The sequence below is a fragment of the Sapajus apella genome, unplaced genomic scaffold, assembly GCF_009761245.1.
Source record: "Sapajus apella isolate SASKATOON/1434 unplaced genomic scaffold, GSC_monkey_1.0 scaffold62, whole genome shotgun sequence".
NCBI lineage: Eukaryota > Metazoa > Chordata > Mammalia > Primates > Cebidae > Sapajus > Sapajus apella.
The window spans coordinates 8458242-8478445 of NW_022437002.1; the positions used below are offsets into that span (position 1 = coordinate 8458242).

A 20204-nucleotide genomic window follows, 5' to 3' on the forward strand; every position below is an offset into this window, starting at 1 on the left:
TTGCAGTCTCTTTAGTGGATTGCTTGTGATGTGTATCACATTCTGCTTTAATGCTTATTCAATAGTAACACTGTTTCTTTTTTACCCTTGTGGAGGGGTTTTCTGGGTTGGCAGGGGATTTTGTTTTCAATTATATTTCCCCAACAGGAGTTAGTTTTTTTCCAAGATTTCTTCGCTGTGTCCCACTGCACTCTCACTCCCCCCATGTAACCCATGTCACTGTGCCCTAAGGATCAGTTTTCAAGTCCCCAACACTACAATGAAGCTCTCTGAGTGTGAACTGAGCTGAGTCATTTGCACAGGGCCTAGATCCTGAGAGCTGGCAGAAGGAAGGGAGGGAGGGAAGGAAGGGAGGAAAGGGAAGGAAGGAAGAGAAGGAAGGGAGGCAGGCAGGCAGGAAGGCAAGGAAGGAAGGCAAGGAATGGAGGAAGAAAGGAAGAGAGGAAGGAAGGGAAGGAAAGGAGGAAGGGAGGGAGGGAGGGAAGAAACAAGAAAGGAGGGAAGGAAGGATCAATTCTGAGAAGTTTCTTCCTGACTGCTGGGCCTTGAAAAATCAATAACAGAGACTCAGTTACACTCAAGAGTGTCTCTAAACAACAACAAAAACTCAAAACCAAAAAGTAGTTTACAATACTGAAATTATAGGAAACAAGCACAAAAGGCCATTGGGTGGGGCCGATGGAGCATGATCTGGTCCTTAAAGTATGCAGGTTGTCTGGGAAGTCCACCCTATGGAGATTGGGAGGAGAGGGGGATGCTGATGGCTGATGAGGGAGAGCCTGGGCTGGGGTAGTTTTTAGTGATGGGCTTTTGGACCCTCCCCTCTCCTCCAGCTAGCTCAGGCCTTTAAGAGGCAGGCCCAAGAACAGAATCCCAGGAAGCCCTAGAAGCTCCCCAGCCCCTCCACCCCATGGACCTGGATTCCCTGCAGGAGAGGGAAGTCGAGCAGTGGCCCAAAGACACAGTCGTCCTCCTGGCTTGGGGCTGAGGCTGCCAGGGTCCGCAGGGGGCTGGCCTGGAACCAGAGGTTCTCATAGGACTTGGGGCTAGGGCTGACGCCCCCAAGGAGGGGCTGAGTGGAGTTGCAGCGGAGGTAGTGCCCTGGCCCTGGGCTTGTGGGGCTGCCCAGCAGCTGCCCGTAAAGGACCTGATCGCTGGTGCCAGACTGGGATTGGGGCTGTGTGGAAGCTGCTCTTGGGTCCCTCTGGAGCACGTAGGGCTGGACCAGAGTGGGGAGGCCACAAGTCTCTGAGCTGTTATGGTACTCCCAGGGCACTGGCTGCTTCTTCTCCTCCTCCAGCACTGTGAGCTTGGTGATGGGTGGCGTGCCGAGGCTGGGCAGCTGGAAGGCCTCCTGCACACAAGGATGTGGGGTGAGAGCACGGCTCATTTCAGATGTCTGCCCCAGCCACCGTCCCTGTCTGGGTTCTGGCAGTGGTGGGGTCGTTCTGCTGTTACTTCTAGAACACAAAGGGTTCCACTTGCAAAGCATTGTTATGTTCCTGACACATGCCTGACACATGCCACGCACCGTTCAGACTCAGCATCGTCAGCCTTTCCATATCACAGGGAGATGACTGAGGCTGTGAGATGGACAGAGCTGGGATTCTTTGGGTCTGTTTCATCTCAAAGGGAGGGATGTTGCTGGAAGTGACAGGAAGGCCTGAGTACTTGGCTTCAGGAGGTGTCCCTTCACTGAGCCTGGACCAACATCCCCACCCCATTTCCCTCTCCCTCCTGGATTCTCACCTCCTCCATGGTGGTGGGCACCCAGGAGCCCAGGCTGCTGTGAGCTGGATCTGGGACATTTGGCCAGAGGGGATTCTTCCTGCTGCAAAAGGGGGCAGATGGAGGCTGGGTCAGACACACCCTCTGATCTTTCCACCCTTTGTCCCACCTACCCCACCTGAAGAGGTACAGCTGTGCTTCGTGCACAGAGAAGAAGCTGGGGCTGGGGCTCTCAGACATGGGCCCCAAAGTCTGGGAAGGTTGGAAGGGACTTAGATGGGCCCACCTGGATCTGAGGTTCCCTGTGGGTGGGGGAAGCAGGATCTCAGGTTTTTCAAAGGGACTCACTTGGGGCTGCAGCAGAGCCAGACAGTTCCACAGAGGCAGGTGAGCAAGAGCAGCAGGCCGAACAGGCCCAGGAGGATGTGTAGCTCAGACCCTTCTGCAGTGAGGGGGGAGCCGGAAGAAGTTAGAGTGCATGTGGGGAAGGCTGGGTCTCCTCCCTCCGACCAGGGGATTCAAAGTCAGTCCCCTTCTATTCTCAAAATCAGCAACCTTTGGTTAGGGTACCCTCCCAACAGCCATCTCTGCCCAGACCCCAACTCCCCTTACCTGGGGTCAAGGTCATCAGGTTGAGGACTGTACTGTTGATGGCCCCAGCCTTGCTGGCGGCCATGAGGTGGACATGATACAGACTGGCGGGCTTCAGGCCATGGAGGACAAAGCCACTGGATGAGGCATTCAGGATGGCGGCTGGGAGGGGTGTATGGTCAGCCTAGGCCTGGATGCTGAAGCTGCCTCCATGGCAGCTGAGCACCCTCTCCTGGGCCTTCTGGGGCTGTGGGGAACTGAGGATAGACTCACAGAAGAACTGGTTCTGAGCATTGGTCCAAAAGATGGTGTAGTGGGTCAGGGGGCTCTTCCCCAGCTCAGGGGGCTCGGGCACCCACTCCAGCTGTGCCCAGGTCTTGCCAATGTGGTTTAGACGAAGTTCTGGGGCACGGGAGGGGCCTGTGGGAAGAAAGAGGTGCAGGGGGTAAAGGGAGTCCAATTGGACTTCTTGTGGCTTCCCAGCCACTGCAGGGTGGATGAGAAAGAGCCCAAGGGGACTCATGTCCAAGCCTCATTTTCCCAGGGATTTAATCCAGGTTCCGCCTACTGCTAATAAGTGTCTGAGCCAGGATTTGAACCTGGCTCTGCTTGACTCTAAATTCTCACTTTCTGATTTCTACTAGGCCTGATTTCATCTGATTTACTCTCTGATTTCTGCCACTCACTCTCTGAATTTATGCCAGGTCCTCTGTCCAATTTCTTTTGTTTTGTTTTGAGACAGGGTCTCGCTCTGTCACCCAGGCTGGAGTACAGTGGCTCCATCTTGGCTCACTACAGCCTCGACCTCCTGGGCTCAAGTGATCTGATCCTGCCACCTCAGCCTCTCAAGTAGCTGGGACTATAGGCATGCGCCACTGCACCCAGCTAATTTTTTGTTTGTTTGTTTGTTTATTTATTTATTTATTTTTCTATAGAGACAAGGTTGCCCAGGCTGGTCTCAAACTCCGGAGCTCAAGTGATCTGCCTGTCTTGGCCTCCCAGAGTGTTAGGAAAATAGGTGTGAGCCACTGCGCCTGGCCCCTCTGTCCAAGTTCTGTTACATATTAACACCTTATTTTTGTATGGGAAATGGACTGATTTTTGCCAGGTTTGCTCCTTGAATTGTGCCACCTCTCTACTCAGCTTCTATCCCAGCACCTGATTTCTGTCCAGCTGTAGGGATCAAGTGTAAGCCAGGGGATTGAGAGAGATCCTCTCCAGGGCCAGCAGTATGGTAGGAAGGCAGTGTTCCCTATATTCCTGATTGCTGGGGACCAGGCGGAGCCTTGGAAGAGAGAGGAGAGGATTCTGGAAAGGGGCCTGATGGTTGACGAACCCCTTTCTTGGGAGTAGGCGTAGACATGCTGGGAGGGTCCCATGGCGTCCTGGTACAAGGGAGTCACAGTGATCTCATAGAGCTGAAAGGGCCTGATGTTCTCTGTAGAGAGAAAATGGGGTAGGCATTCCTGTTAGGGGCTAACCTGTGCTGATGATCAGGAGCTAGCCTCAGACCTCTAGTCAGGGCTACCCTGGCCTCATGATTTGAGGTTAACCTCCACAATCTCTTCTTTAGATCATTTGATGAGAATTAGGGAAGAAAAGTAGAAGAGAGAGTTAAAAGGGTGGCAGGGTCAGGGCTATAGAAAAAGGACTAGGTTAGACTGTAGGGAGAACTTCCTGATTATGAGGATATGAAATGGAAACAGTGAAGGATCAAGAAAGGCTGGAGAATCCATGCCTTTAAACAGTTCAGTCTGCCCCATGCTTATTGTCAGACAAGCACTGCCTCCCTTTGTCCCTGGTCCTGCCCATTGTTCCAGGCCAGCCTCACCCTTCAGCAGAAACCCTGTGATGCTCCCACTCTGTTCCATCCTCCAGGTCTTGTTGCTGTTGCTTGTGCTGGAGGGGCCTGGGCCCCATTCAATCACATAGCCCTGAGGCTGTGGACTGGGGAGCTCCCAGCCCACCCAGAGGCTGTGAGGGTCTCGGGACATGGCATGGAGTCTGGTCAGGGCTGGGCCTGGAGACAGTGGGAAATGGTAGAATGAAGGTGAAAAGAATGCAGGCCCTGGAGCCAGAAGCCTGGGTTCAAATCCTGGCTTTGCTACTTACAGGCTGGGTGACCTTGGGTGGGTCAACATCTGAGCCTCAGTTTCCTCATCTGTAAAGTGGAAATGATGATAAAAGTTCCTGCCTCATAGGGTGTCAGTGCAGATTAAATGACTTGATGCATGGAACAAGCCTAGTATAGAGTAGTGGTGACAGCTAACACTGTATGGCTCTTGTTATGTGTCAGGTGTAATCCTTGATGTATTTTATTTTATTTTACATTTTACCTTACTTTGCTTTATTTTACTTATTTATTTATTTTTGAGATGGACTCTTGCTCTGTCACTGGGGCTGGAGTGCAGTGGCACTATCTTGGCTCACTGCAACCTCTGCCTTCTGGGTTCAAGCAATTCTTTTCCTCTCAGCCTCCTGAGTAGCTGGGATTACAGGCGCCTGCCACCAAGCTTGGCTAATTTTTAAATTTTTAGTAGAGATGGGGGGGTTTCACCATGTTGGTCAGGCTGGTCTCAAACTCCTGACCTCGTGCTCTGCCCATCGAGGCCTCCCAAAGTGCTGAAACTGTAGGTTTGAGCCACTGCGTCCGGCTGTATTTTATTTTTTATTCGGAGTCATGCTCTGCTGCCCAAGCTGGAGTGCAGTGGTGCAATCTTGGCTCATTGCACTCCAGCCCGTAGAGCTCATACTGAAGGGCCTCTGCCATCCTGGTTCAAGCGATTCTCCTGCCTCAGCCGCCCGAATAGCTGGGTTTACAGGCATCTGTCACCATGCCTGGCCAATTCTTATATTTTTAGTAGACATGGGGCTTTGCTATGTTGACCAGGCTGGTTTTGACTTCTTGACTTCAGGTGATCTGCCTGCCTCAGCCTCCCAAAGTGCTGGCATGAGCCACTGTACCTAACTCCTTGTTATATTTTAATTCACTGAGTCCTTTAATAGTCATACCCAGGAAGCACTACTTTTGTCCCCATTTTATTAATGAGAAAACTGAGAGACACAGAGAGGTTAATAAACTTATCTGAGATCACACAGCTAGTAAGTGGGAATATTAGCTATTATTATTGTTATTGTGATTAGTTCCACCTTGTGAGGATGCATGTTTAGGGAAGGTGGCAGCTGATCTCCTGAGAATGAACAATGAAGTCATAGACCATGTTCCAGGGAGAAAAGCCTGGGGCTTTCTCTCTTAGCTTTCTTGGCAGAATGGGCTGTGTGTGTGTGTGTGTGTGTGTGTGTGTGTGTGTGAGCTTCACCTCGTTCTGGCTAATGATAATAACAGCAGACACAGGCGGAGCAGTTACTGTGTACTAGGCCCTTGTCTTAACTCATGTCTTAACCCACGCCTCACCTCAGTAGGCACTGTTATCATCCCCATCTGCTGGATGTGGAAACAGAGGCTGGGGAAGGGATGTAACCTGCTCAGGTCACACCGTTAGCAAGTGATAAGACCAGATTTTTTTTTTTTTATTTTAGACAAAGTCTCCCTCTGTCACCCAGGCTAGAGTGCAATGGCGTGATCTCATGTTGCTGTGACCTCCACCTCCCAGGTTCAAGCAATTCTCCTGCCTCAGCCACCCAAGTAGCTGGGAATACAGGCGCATGCCACCATGCCTGGCTAATATTTGTATTTTTAGTAGAGACAGGGTTTTACCATGTTGGCCAGGCTGATCTTGAACTCCTGACCTCAGGTGATCTGCCTGCCTTGGCCTCCCAAAGTGTTGGGATTGCAGGCGTGAGCCACCGTGCCCAGCCAATAGGACTAGATTTGAACCCAGGCAATCTAGCCTTTGAACTGACACACTTGACCAGTCTTCTGGCTGCCAGCCCCCTTTACCTCTGCTCTCTGAGAAGGCCACCGGGCTGGGAAGAGAGGTCCCAGCTGAGTTATAAGCCTCAAGGGTCACCTCCTGGGCTTCTGAAGGCAGGTGGAAGGTGCAGCTGAGCTCTGTGGTGTTGCAGAGGGGCAGGATGGCCGCAGCCTGGCCTGAGGGTCTCCAAGAAACCAGGTAACCTTGGATCTGTCCACTGTCTTCTTCCAGGGGCACTGGCTATGGGGCACAGGAGGAAAAAGAGAAGGGGATGTGCAGCTCCTCTTGAGTAGGGGAGAGCCTCTAGGTGGGGTGGATGGATCATACAATGGAGCATCCCCAGGCCGGGGGCCAGGTTTCTCACCCCTCCCCTTTTCCCTCTGTTCCCTTGTGCTAGGCTCTAGGAAGGAGGGCAGGAAGAAGCTGGAGGGCAGGGAGAAACAAGTCAGTGCACACAGGAGGCTTTTAACAATTCACTGAACCGCCTTGTGCCCGGCGTTGTAGTCTATCCAAAAGCGAACTCAGCTCCCGAGGCACATGCAAAGTGCGTGCAAATCACATATAAGTGCATCCACACTTCTCAGACCTGTCGGAGTCCTAAGCCCCGGTTTGCAGGGGTCTATTTGGATTGGAGGAGGTGTCAAGGTAGAGGGGTAGCCTTCAGAGGGAGTCACCTTCCAGAACAGCTGCACTGTCCTGGGGTCCAGCTGCCTCTGCCGCCACCATATGTCCAGTCTGACAGTGGGGGCTGTGGATGGAACAAGAAAGGAGGGTGCCAGTCAGGGAGGGCCCTGGGGCCTGGAGTGGATACTGATGACTGCTCCCAGCCCCTCATCACCTCCTTACCCCGTTCAGTAGTTCTCAGCTCCAGGTTGGGGCTCCAGTTGCTCCAAAGGCCAGGCAGGGGCCAGCGGATGCAGCGTATCTGCAGGGTGTAGGTCGTGGCTGGGAGGAGCCCACAGAGCTCATACTGAAAGGCCTCTGAAGGCAGGGGGCCCACCTGGTCGGGGGTGGACATGACTCTGAGCCTTGGATCTCTGGGCCATTCCAGGGCCAGCTCGAGCCCAACTTACCCTGCCTCTACCCCCACCACCTCAGGCTCTCCAGGTTGCCCTCCGCCTCACCAGTGCCCAGCTGGCATCTCCACGCTGTGGCTTGTGGCGCAGCTCACACTTCTGATTTATAAACAGGCCTGGCTTCCATGGCTCCCAGCACAAGTGTAGGCAGCCTGGCTCGGGAGGGGGCGCTTCAGGGTTGGGGTCCAGGGTCCGTAGCATGGGGGGCTCCAGTTTCACTGCAAGGAGTGGGGCTGTCAGAAGCTCTCCCTGCCCCACCCTAGAGGGCTCTGTCTTAGCTCCCTCTTGTCTCCCTGTCTGTGGTTCACTGCCCACATTGCCATGGCAGGTTTCTGTGGTTCGGTCTCTATGAGTCTTTGTTTCTCTCTAGGTCTCTGTTTCTTGCTCTTGCCCCAGGGCCTTTGCACAGGTTGTTACTTTGCTCTGGTTGTTACTTTGCACTGGTTGTTACTTTTGCTTGAAATGTTTTCCCTCCAGATAGCCAGTGGCTTGCTCCCTCTTTTCCTTCAAGGATCTGCTCAGTTGTCACCCTCTTAGTGAGGCCTTTCTTGACCGACCTATTGAAATAGCCACTGCTCCCCTTCCCCTCTCTCTGTGTGCTTCTCCTCCTTACTTTCTCCTTTCTGCTTATTGCCATCTGACATTCTATCTTATTTAACTTCCCATTGGAATCCAACATTCTGAGGGCGGGATTTTGGATGCTTTGTTTACTGCTGTATCCCCAGTACCTAGAACAGTGCCTTACACTTAGTGGGTGCTTCAGAAAACGTGCTGAAAGCATGACTGAATGTGTCTCCTTGCTTCTGTGTCTCTTCTGGCCTTTGGGTCTGTGTACCCATTTCTCTGTCTCCAGCTGCACCCCTCCTTGTCTCTGTCTCTCTTCTCTGCCCTTGTCTCTAGATCTTCCAGTGTCTCTTTATCTGTCACTGGGCCTGTATTTCCCTCTCCATTCCTCTCTGTGTCTGCCCGTTTTGGGGATCCCTTCCCTCCCCTGCACCCAGTATAACCCACCAACGTCCATGGGATTAAGGCACAGTTGTAGCGACATGCTGGTCCCCAGTGCATTCTCTGCCTGCACCCAGATGACCATATTCTGGTACAACAGCAGGTGTCTGCGTGGGATGGAGCAGCGGCTCTGCCCATCCTTGGGCACACAGTCCTGGATGGAGTCCTCTTGGGTCTGACAGTTGGCCCGGCTCCTGCCAATAGTCCAGGCTTGGGTGTCAAACAGAGGAAGAAAGTGAGGCTCCCTTCTCCCTCCCAGAGGCATGTCCACCATCCTACCCATGGCTCATCCCAGAACCCGACGGGAGGGGACCGGGGTGTGGGGGCCCCTCCTCACTTGAAGCTCTTCAGAGTGATGTTGGTGGGTAGGTGGGTCTCGGGTCCTGGCTCCCACTGGCAGTTGAGGCTGTTGGTTGTGAGGTTCATGAGGCAGGAGAGGTTGCGGGGTACAGCTGGAGGGTCTGCATGTAGGTGGGAAGAGTGTGAGGGCTTTGGGTGGGACCACCCAGAACACTCAGAAAGCTCCCTGTGGGACCAGTTGGTCCCTGGCTCGGTTCCTCAGTTGTCACCTTGTTGGTCCCCGCCATCTCCAGGCAGAGTGGCTCTGGAAGGGCAGCACTGGGGGAAGCTAAGTTACAGGCACGCACAGGGGCAAGCATCACAGGCCCCCAGCAGCACAGTGGTGCCCCATGTCCAAGCCCCCCAACTCCAGACTCTTTATCAGTGACAGTGCAGTGTTTGGGTTTTTATCCTGGTCCTGCCATTCATTAGCCTTGTGATCCTGAAGTTATTTAACTGCTCTGTGCCTCAGCATCCTCATCTGTAAAATGGGGGTAATGGTAAAATACCCACCCCCTAGTGTTATTGTGAGGGCTAAATGACTCACTCTAATGTCACTCTAAATGACTCACTCTGAAGTGCTCAAAACAGTGCCTGATACACAGGAAATGCCATGTAAGGGTTAGCAGTGGCCATTACTGATGCTTTTTTTTTTTTTTTTTTGAGATGGAGTCTTGTTCTGTCAGCCAGGCTGGAGTGCCGTGGCACAATCTCGGCTCGCCTGGCTAATTTTTTGTATTTTTAGTAGAGACGGGGTTTCTCCATGTTGGCCAGGCTGGTTTCAAACTCCTGACCTCAAATGATCCATCCACCGTGGCCTCCCAAAGTGCTGGGATTACAGGCATGAGCCTCTGCACCCGGCCCATTACTGATTCTTAAACATGAACCTTGGTCTTTGTTTTTTCTTATGCCTCAGCTTGGCACAAACTCCATCCTACTCAGTTTGAAAGGAAGGTTGAGATGGGGGTGGAGGAGAAGCAGAGGACAAACCCAGCTGATAGAGAATGTTCTCCTTGGAGACACCCTCTGATGGCTGAGGACTTGGGCTCTGTAGAGTAGCGGTCACCACACTGGCTTTAGAGCCACACTGCCTCCATCCTATTAATATGTGACAGGCAAGTCGCTTACCCTCCTCGAATCTCAGTTCTTCATCCGCAAAGTGGGGCTAAATAGTAGCACCAATACTACTGTTACCTGATATTATGCCCATAAAGTGCTTATTAGGCAAGAGTTCAATAGGTAATAGTCTTTTTTTTGAGATGGAGTTTTGCTCTTGTTGCCCTGGCTGGAGTGCAGTGGCGTGATCTCGGCTCACTGCAACTTCTGCCTCCCGGGTTTGAGCAATTCTCCTGTCTCAGCCTCCCGAGTAGCTAGGATTACAGGTGCCCACCACCATACCTGGCTATTTTTTTTTATTTTTAGTAGAGACGTGGTTTTGCCATGTTGGCCAAGTTGCTCACAAACTCCTGACCTCAGTTGATCCCCTTGCCTTGGCCTCCCAAAGTGCTGGGATTACAGGCGTGAGCCACTGTACCTGGCCAGTAATATTAGTATTGGCAGGAGGGTATTGGAAGCAGGGTAGATGAATGGTTGGAGGGACTTACAGCCTGCATGCAGCTCAACCTGGTCCAGGATCTGCACGGTGTTGCTCCAGTTCAGGCAGCAGGAGAGAAAGGCCCGAGTGTGGTTGAGGTGGGGCAGGGTGATGGTAGATTCCTGGGTCCCATCAGACAAATGCTGCTGCCTCCCACCAGGCTGAAGATCTGCTCCCAGTCTCCAAAGAATCTGTGACTCCGGGTCCAGATGGCTGCATTTCTGCGTGATGATGCAGGAGGCCGTGATGGGATCCCCCAGGCGGACGATGGGGGCCGAGACACTGATGTGCCCACACCCCTCCAGACCTGAGGTGGAAGAGAATGGGCCAGGAACGACTCTTCTGCCTAGCAGAGCTGGGCTATAATCTAATCTAGGCCTTTGTACTCCTAGACTCAGGGCCCTCACCTTCCTGTCTCATCCTTCAAGACATGGGGGCTGGAAATTGAAGGACGTGGACCGGGACTTTGAGACGCTATAGGGGTGAGGCAGAGATAGTGTTGTGCTGGTAACTGTTTATCAGCCAGCTCGACAGAGAAGAGCAGACCCTGGTTTGTAGTGTGTGCCCCTTTCCATGGTGTGAATACTCTCGCCTTAGCTGATTTCAAGCTACTGATGTGACGTCATTGATCGGGGAGTTGGGAACAGATGTGCACAGTGAGCTTTTGCAAGCCAGCACCAGCACACCACCAGATAAAGACTGATGACTCCCAGTGTCCTCCCCAAGCATGGTGCAAGCAGTGATTAGAGTGATAAGAACCCATAGCCACAGCAATCTTTTCACAAGGCAAATCTGATTCTGCTACCCCATCTCCATCACAGCACTTCGGTGACACATTATGGCTCTGAAAGGCAGTATGGTGTGATGGATGAGGGTGGATGTTGGAACTAGACTGCTTAGGTTTAAATTCGGGTTCTGTGGCTTATTACGAGACCCTGATATATTACTGAGACTTTCTGTGCCTCGATTTTATCATCTGTAAAATAGGGATAAAAATTGTCCCCTACATTAGCGTCACTGGAAGGATTACATGAGATAACATATGGAAGGCACTTAGAGCAGTGTCTGGCATGTGAATACTTGCTGCCATCATTAGGATAAAGACTCAAATCCTTCACACAGCTCTTGTGGCCTGGCCCCTGCCTGATCCTCTCAGTTCCAGGGTATACTGTCTCTCTGCTCCGGCCATTCTGGCTCATTATTGCTATTCTTTGAAAACTCCATAATCTTTCTAGCCTCTGGATCTTTGGACCTGCTGGATTTTTTTTTTTTTTTTTTTTTTTTTGAGACGGAGTTTCACTCATGTTACCCAGGCTGGAGTGCAATGGCGCGATCTCGGCTCACCGCAACCTCCGCCTCCTGGGTTCAGGCAATTCTCCTGCCTCAGCCTCCTGAGTAGCTGGGACTACAGGCACGCGCCACTATGCCCAGCTAATTTTTTGTAGTTTTAGTAGAGACGGGGTTTCACCGTGTTGACCAGGATGGTCTCGATCTCTTGACCTCATGATCCACCCGCCTCGGCTTCCCAAAGTGCTGGGATTACAGGCTTGAGCCACCGCACCCGGCCGGATTTTTTTTTTTTAATATGAAATGTATCTATTGTTCTTATGACATTTAAATAAGTTAACACAAAGTGGAAAAGGTGGCATTAGTTATCTTCTTCCTCATCCTCCTTAATGACTGGAGTACCACCCAGCTTTTTCAGTTTGGGCACTCTCTTGGTAGCTTCTTCAATCCAGTTGTTCTCAGCAGAATGTTTCTCTTCCAAGGGATTGCCTACAAACACCAGGTCTTCCAGGCATGGCAGTTCTGCCAGCTTCACAAACTCAGCCCAGTCTTTTACCAGGTTATTAGACATGTAGAGAATCTTCAATTTCTTCATTACGTGGATCCCTTTCAACTTCTCAATAAAATTGTACGAGATCCACAGTCCTTCTAATGTATCCCCTACTGCCTCCAGTCCATTTAAGTTCTTTATGTTGTTTCTTCCTAATGATAATATCCTCAAGTTTTTAAAGCCACTCAGGTTGGCAATTTTTTCAATGTAGTTTGTAGACAGTGAAAGCTTCTCGCCATTAGCAAGCGTGGACAAGGATGCATCCATCTTCTCTATGGGGGGAATCTGGGCATAACGTTATATCTCTTTGGCTTCAGATGGCCCCTGGCCAGTTTTCTCTTCCCATCTCGCTAGGGTTTCTTTGATTGTTGTTGCTTTCGCCATAACGGCGGTTGCTACTGTCACTGCTCTGGTTGCTAGGGTCCCCCCCCTTTTTTTTTTTTTGGTCTCGCTGTGTTACTCAGGCTGGAGTGCAGTGGCACCGTCAAAGGGCCTCCTCTGCTTCACAGCTCAGGATTTCAGGCTGGAAGGAACTTTGCAAGGTTGTTTGCATCAAAACTCCACCTGATGCTCTGCTCTCTACAGCAGGGCTTGAGTGGCCTATTTTTGTATTTCGTATGGCCTAACAACTAAGAATCTTCCTTGTTAGGAAGGTTTTAAAAGAGTTAAAAACAAACAAGAGGGCTCACTGCACTCTTGACCTCCCAGGCTCAAGTGATCCTCCCATCTCGGCCTCCCGAGTAGCTGGGACTACAGGTGCATGCCACCATACCTGGCTAATTTTTTGATTTTTTTTTTTTTAAGAGATGGGATTTCACTATGTTTCCTAGGCTAATCTTGAACTTCTGTGCTCAAGCAGTCCTCCTGCCTCAGCCTCCTTAAGTGCTGGGACTACAGGTGTGAGTCACTGTGCCTGACCTGCTGTTCTTTTTTTGAGGGACTCTTCTTTCTCCCTCTCATCCCTGTTTCACCTGGTTAATGCTTAGGCATCTTGAAGAAACAAGACCAGGCACTAACAAATTGGATCAGGCCAGGGCCCCTGTATTTCCTCAAAGCTCTTATTATCCTTCGTAATTATAGAGTCTTATGATTATTTACTTATCTATCACTCCAGCTAGATTACAAATTCTGTGAGGCCAGAAGACCTTGGCTGTCTGCTTATTACTGTATTCCCAGTGCCTGGTACAGAGTATCACCTTGGTGAAAATTTTTTTGATAAATAAATAAACAAATAAACATGCACTTTGCCCACAATGCTTTCTCTCCTCTCTCTGGTGTTTTTAGGCCTGTTTTATTGGTGGGGATGCTAAGGCCCTAAGAAGAGAAGCAGTTTGCCCAGGGTCACAGAGCAAGTTCATGATTCTCAACAAAGGGCCTCCGCGGCTTCACAGGTTCAGGATTTCAGGCTGGAAGGAACTTTACAAGGTTATTTGCTTCAAAACTCCACCTGATGCTCTGCCCTCTACAGCAGGACTTGAATGGCCTATTTTTGTATGGTGTAACAACTAAGAATCTGCCTTATATTTTTAAAGTGTCAAAAACAAACAAAACAAAAACCAAATAAAAACACGCAACAGGGCTGGGTGTGGTGCCTCATGCCTGTAATCCCAGCACTTTGGGAGGCCGAGGTGGGTGGATCACCTGAGGTCAGGGGTTCGAGACCAGCCTGGCCAACATGGTGAAACCCCATGTCTACTAAAAATACAAAAATTAGCCAGGCATGGTGGCAGGCGCCTGTAATCCCAGCTATACGTGAGGCTGAGGCAGGAGAATTGCTTGAACCCAGGAGGTGGAGGTTGCAGTGAGCCAAGATCAACCACCACTGCACTCCAGCCTGGGCGACAGAGAGAGGCTGCATCTCAAAAAACAAAAAAACATGCAATAGGCAGGGCATGGTGGGTCACACCTGTAATCCCCGCACTTTGGGAGGTCAGGATGGGTGGATTGCTGGAACCCAGGAGTTTGAAACCAGCCTTGGCAACATGGCAAAACTACATCCACAAAAAAATTAGCTGAGTGTGGTGGCATGCCCCGAACTACCTTGGACGGGGAGGTGGGAGGATGGCTTGAGCCCAGGAAGTTGAGGCTGCAGTAAGCTGTGATTGTGCCACTGCACTCCAGCCTGGGTGACAGAGGGAGACCCTGTCTCAAAAACAACCAACCAACCAACCAGAAAAACATGGAAGAGACAGTATGTGGCCGGCAAAGCCTAAACATTACTGCCGGACAAAGTTTGCCAACTCCTGCTACGTAGCGCCTCTGTGAATCCTGGCCTCAGCTTGCACATCCCTGGGGATGGGAAGTTCTCTACCTCTCAAGACAGCATCCAGGTTGGAAACCAAGTTCTGCCTGGGCTTCTGCATTTCAGGATGAAACCTGTCCCCTTGTTGCTTCCATCCTGATCCCTTTGCTGTCCACCAAGGCTGCATAGGACCCATAGGTTCCTTCTGACAGCCTATTAGAGATTTGCGGACAAGATTTGTGTCCCACTGGCCTTTTCCAGGCTGACCAGCCTAGATCATCTCACCATTCCTCCTGGGTGCAGTTTGCCTGTGGAAGTCTGGGTGGGAGATCAGCTACCCAACATCTGCGGCTCAGTCTTGAGTCTTTTGGGATTCTCTGGGAATGCCAGGAGCCTTGTGGCAGTGCAAGGAAATGATTCCCAATATCTCTTCTTGGAAGTCCCCCTCCCCACTGCACCCCCATCCTTGGCCATACTCACTTCCGGAGAGCAGCAGGATGATCAGGGCAGCCCAAGTCAGGCTGAAGTTTCTCAGCCTTGCCATAGCGCCAACTTGATGTTCACCTGGAGGCAGGAGGGTTGTTTAAGACCATGGGCTTTGGAGTCAGAGCTGACCTTAATCCTTGTCTGTCATTGTTCAGCTTGACTAGGTTGCTTGACCTCTCTGAGCCTTAGTTTCTTTGAAAAATGGAAGTAACAGCATTCTGTACTGCATGGGACTTTGGGAGGAAGACACAAAATGATGCAAGCCAAGAGCTTTGCACAGTGCCTGGAACATAGGAAATGACTGACAGCCATTTACTTATACTTGCTATTATATTTGCCTTCCGGGAAAGAGCAGGGAAAGGAGCAACGAGGAACAGCATTCTTCCCCCTTCCCGGCTATCTAAGCTGGGCTCCCCCCAGAGAGCAGAACCTGAGATGAGGAATTGCATGCTGGCAGTTTATTTTGAGAAGATCCAGGCAGCAGATAAGGGACTGGGGAGAATGAAACAGGGAAGGAGAGAAAGCCAACACAAGGTTACGTTATCATGTTGGTCACCTCTGTGGACAACTGGGGCTCTATCCTGCTGGAACCTTCTGAAGAGCCATGTTGACACTTCTCAGAACTGTCCACCTAAGGGCCAGTTTATCCCTGGGATGGGAAGATTTACCCACTGACTCCTGCCCCTCATTGGTCAAGGGATGCCTCTTGGGTGTTCACTCCCTGGCACATCCAGGTTGGGCATGCATGAGTACTAGGCAGGTTCTCCTGGGGAAGCCATGCCGGTGTTGTCAGGGATGCTCCCTGGAAGAAAGGGAGAACTCTACGGAGTGGCTGAGGCAAGGGGCTGTCAGGTTACACCGGCAGGAAGCTGGCTGCCTCAGCCATGTGGGCTGAGGATACAAAGTAGGGCACCGAGGGGTCCAGTATGCCCCCTGATTCTGGGCACAGACCTCTGGCGGCCCTCTGAGGTCAGGCATCATGTGGTCATGGCCACAGTGCCTGGATGGAGGGTGCCTTGGCTCCAGTCTTAGGAGGTATGTGGAAGTTTCTCCCACTCAGGTGGGTGCCCAGCCTAATCTTCACCCTGCTCCCATTGGGGTCTTGGGGCCAACACCTGGTTCTCCAGCACGAGTTGGTGCTGCTGGTGGCAGATCAGTGGGAATCTCTGGCCAGCTTGCATGTACATATATGGACACATATATGCAAGTGGTGTCCCAGCAGATCACTTGTGCTCAGCAGGGAAAAAGGTAGGAGAATCTTTTCCTCTCCCTCACAGACAGAGGTTTGGATAAGAATTGTCCAGATACCCAAGGCTGTTCCTGCTCACAGGGGCCTTACCCAGACCCCAAGTCTATCCATATATATTGCAGTATCAGATCACCCAGGGACACTAGCCCGTAAGTCTCCTTTGTGCAAATCAGAAAGAAAGCACCCCTTCCTCGGGATGGATGCAGCACCACACTAGGACCTGGCAACTAGGGCACAGCCTGGATTTCGGCTCCAGTTACTCCTCAGTTTTGTGCAGTGAGAAACCTGCACAACTATCCCAAGCATCTGTCTACCCATCAGTGGTTGGTAACTTTCTTACTGCAGCACACCAGTTTGATTATCCCCCTTAACAGTGGTTGGGGAAGATTTAGCCTCCAAGCCCAAGATTTTGGGACACTGGTTTTCATCTCCATGTGCTTTTGATCATATCCCAGCTCTGTTGCCCTAGCCAGGGTCAGCTTCAGGCCCAGCCTATGCCCCATGCAGTACCACCTTATCTGCCTCCACTGGCTCCTGTCCAGAGCAGACAATCTAGCCCCGAGAGGCCCCGGCCTCCTCCTGCTGGGTGCTGGGTGTTGGCCTGCTTGGCCTCAGTCCCTGGTCCCTCATTGCAGCCCTGGGCACCCCCCCACCCTGGTTGAGAGGGCCTGGGGCCTGTTGGAGCATCGTCTCACTCTCTAGGGGGCTGATATGCAGAGAGGTTTGGAGCCCAGCTCAGATTCAGGTCACCTGACTTGATCTCCAGCTCCACCACTTACTTGTGACCTTGGACAAGTTACTTCACCTTTCCGAGCCGAGCCTCAGTTTCCCCATCTGTGGAAAATAAATAACATTAGCACTCACCCCTCAGGGTTGTTGTGAGGATGAAATGAGATGATTATGGTAAAGGCACTTAGCACTGTGCCTGGCATGGAATCGGCACTCAGCAACCGTAGGTTATTTTCACGAGCCATAAAGTGGGTCATCAGCTCATGGAATCCAGCACAGTTCGGTTCTCCCCTCACCCCTGCCTCCCTCACAGCCTGTGTGGCCACACCTCACAGGACTGCCACCTTGCTTTTATCTGTGCCACACTGCACAGTTCCAGAACCCCCTTTCTGGATCCCTTCCTCCAAGCTCCTCGGCCCCCTGGCCCTCCCGTCACTGTGGCCTTCTCCGCCGCCGGGCTCTGCAGGAGTTCGCTCCGAGGCTGCTGCGCAGCACACCTCCATGCCTCCTGGGCTGGCTGCCCTCGGGCCCCCTCTTGCTGTTTCTCCCTCCATCACAGTCAACCTTCTCCCCTCACACTGTCTTCCTCAGTTCACACCCCTGGCTCCCGTGCTGCTTTTACTCTCACCTGGAGATTCTTTCTGTGGGAAGGGTGGGGAGGGAGGAGGAGGCTGGAAATAAACAGAGGGAGAGGCCTTTCCAGTTGTGCTGCAGATAAAGAAAAGAAGAGAACGCCACACAGCATAACAGAGCAAGGCGGTGACTGAAATCCACCCAGACCGAAATGACAGAGACCCACCGAGAAGAAGACTGAGGCCGGAGATGTCGAGAGACGGAGAAGAAGGGCCCAAGAGACAAGTACGCCGACCCAGAGAGCCGGGGGCACCCAGCGGCCTGGAGCCCGGGAAGCAGTCTGTTACCAAGAGTTTAAGATTCAAAGGAGAGCAGGAAATACGTGAGACAGAGAAACACAGAGAGTCAGCAAGCCAGAGAGAAGCTCGAGGAGGAAATATGGAAACAGAGCGTGAAGTAGACAGAGGCCCAGATGGAGCTGGGACTCACAGACACGCACGTTCTGAGAGACAGAGGCATGGGGAGGGGAGAATGATTTTGTCTGTCTCCAGCCTAGCTCAGTGTCCCCAAGGAGAAACTTGGCTATGAGTGACGTCCCTCGTGCAATACCCCAAAAAGTAGGGGCGTCCTGTGAAAAGTGAGTCAGTGTCCAGGGCTGCAGCTTCCAAAGGATGAATCCCTGGCCCCAGACCTAGGACCCCGGACATGAACACTTGGCGGAGCTGCGGGGAGTGGCCGCAGGACTCCAGCTCTCCATCAAGCCCGAGGCTCAGCCCCTCTCTAGGGATCCCCTACTCACATTGGAGCCTCTGGTCCAGCACCTGCTTGGCCTCCCTGGTCTCTCTTCACCTCGTCGAGAGAAGTTCCTGAAACCAGCTGCAGTCCAGCCTCTCTCCCCGAGCTCTGTCGTTAATGGCTTGGCCTCTGACGGGCACGGGGGCTGGGGATTGCAACACCTTCCGAGCCTCCCTCCTACCCTCCCTTGCGCCTTCGAGGGCACAGGCAGCCCCTTCCTCCCAGGAAGGAGCCTGTGAGGGAAGCTGGTGAGGCCCGGGCAGCCTTCCTGCCTTGGGGGTCTTAAAGGGCTGGGGAATGTGGCAACAATGTCCCCCTCCCCTGCCTCCGGATTTCCTGAGCTCAAAGCTTTGAGGTTGGGGAGGGCCCAGGCTCCCACCTGGCTGGGTGCCATCCCCATGCCCCCAGCCCTGGGGGAGCATCACTTGGAGGCAGACCTTGGCTGGAAGGCTCACCCGGCCCCAAGCCTCTTCTCAGCTCTGGCCTTGGGACCCACGTCTTCACAGTACTCAGAAGGGTGTCTTCCAGGTTCCAGGGAATTTTATAACCCAAAACTTACTGCTCCCCTCTTCATTACGTATTCTCCGCATTGCCCATAGACCAGGTGGATGGAGAAACAGGAGTTCTAGAGGCAAGACAGGGGGATGTCTTGGGGGGCGGGGGGGCATGGGGTCCTCCTGTGTTCACTAAAAATTACTAATGTTTACCCACAATGGTTCTGCAACACTGAATATTTTGTAATTGGGTGAAATAGACTACATTTTATGTCTTTTATTGTCTGTATTTATGATTCCCCAGCAACTACAAATAATTTTTTTTGCATTTTCTGAGAAAGGTTCAAACTGCCCATAGTTTATTGGATTCAAAACCCAATAAAGGTGAGGTACCAACAGGCCAACAGGCTGTCCTTAATGCAGAATCCTTTTTAGGCGTCTGGGTCTGATGTGATGCTGCAGACCAGGGCTGCAGTTCCATTTCCGGGTCAAATGACCTGACTGCCCGCTGCAGCCCTCCCAAGAAATCCCACAGGCTCCACTCACTCAGTGAATCCCAGGGACTCTCCTTTCAAAGTATAGCAAGAATCCTGGGTATTCACTGTAAAGTTCAACTTGGCTCTACGTGCGAATATTTTTATGATAATATATTGGAAAATATAAATATCATTTAAACCAATGCCAGCCAGCCCCAAGCTACCCTCATCTCTTGCCTAGGTCGTCGAAATAGCCCCCCTCCCTGCTCTCCTGCTTCTATTGATCCTCGTTCTCCCACCTGTCTATAGCTCCTTCAACAGCCAGTGCGTTATCAGTTCAACAGAAGTCTGATCAGGTCATCCTTGTGCCAAACTTTCCAATGGCTCCTGTCTCATTCAGAGTCAAAGTCAAAGCCCTTTCAATGATCTCCAAAGCCCTACGCAATCTGGTACCCCCGTTATGTCCCGGATCCCTCTCCTGTTATTCTCCTGCCGGCTGCCTTGCTCCAGGCACTCTGTGTTCTTTGCTTCTTGAACTTGTTATGCCATCTCTTGCCTCAGGCCCTTTGCACTTGCTGTTTTATTTGTCTGGACTCTTCCCCACGACCCCACAAATAGCTACGTGGGTCCGTCCCTCCCCTTCTTCAGGTCTTTGCTAAAATGTCACCTTCTCACTGAGGCCTTCTCTGAGCACCCTTTTCAAAATTTGCAAGCCCCTTCCCTCCCATTCCCTCTCTCTCTCTCCCGAATATTGCTTTTCAATTCCCACTGGAAGTTCCATGAGGACAACAGTTTTGGTCTGTTCTGTTCCAAACTTTATCTCCAGTGTCTGTAACACTGCCTGTCACACAGTAAGGCCTCCATACGTGTTTGTTGAATGAATGATCAACTGGATGACTCTTTCCCCATTTCACCAAACCTGTCTCTGATCCCCACGTACCTCTTTATGGTGAATTAACCACCATCCCCTCCTCTCCCTAGTCACGTAGCTCAGGGACTCCGGAGTCATTACTTACAACCCCTTCTCCACATTCCCATGTCCAGTCCGTTCATTTTTTTTTTTTTTTTTTTTTTGGGCGGGGTTTCACTCATGCTACCCAGCCTGGGGTGCAATG

General features: G+C 51.7%; 1 protein-coding gene and 1 pseudogene across 8 annotated transcripts; both read right to left on the bottom strand.

The window, feature by feature from the left end:
• Nucleotides 1-571: 571 nt before the first annotated feature.
• CSF3R (colony stimulating factor 3 receptor) lies at nt 572-18382 on the bottom strand. Of its 7 annotated transcripts, none has more exons than XM_032246970.1 (18): nt 18124-18382; nt 16802-16856; nt 15450-15575; nt 14768-14851; nt 10219-10515; nt 8613-8736; nt 8282-8469; nt 7319-7488; nt 7041-7194; nt 6869-6942; nt 6221-6434; nt 4151-4339; nt 3656-3757; nt 2593-2739; nt 2341-2481; nt 2077-2170; nt 1750-1828; nt 572-1354 (listed from the first exon to the last, which is right to left on the bottom strand). In XM_032246970.1, the coding sequence occupies exons 3-18, from the start codon at nt 15460-15462 to the stop codon at nt 884-886; spliced, it is 2541 nt and encodes an 846-aa protein (XP_032102861.1). In that variant the 5' UTR covers nt 15463-15575; nt 16802-16856; nt 18124-18382; the 3' UTR covers nt 572-883. The 7 variants fall into 7 exon arrangements, with proteins under 7 accessions (XP_032102861.1, XP_032102859.1, XP_032102862.1 ...); XM_032246968.1 differs by having other exon boundaries at nt 1750-1831; nt 18124-18381; XM_032246974.1 differs by having other exon boundaries at nt 1319-1460.
• On the bottom strand, nt 11779-12827 carry LOC116529294 (annotated as a pseudogene). Its single transcript, XR_004259447.1, has one exon. The product of XR_004259447.1 is annotated as a dynein light chain 1, axonemal pseudogene (transcript).
• Nucleotides 18383-20204: the final 1822 nt, after the last annotated feature.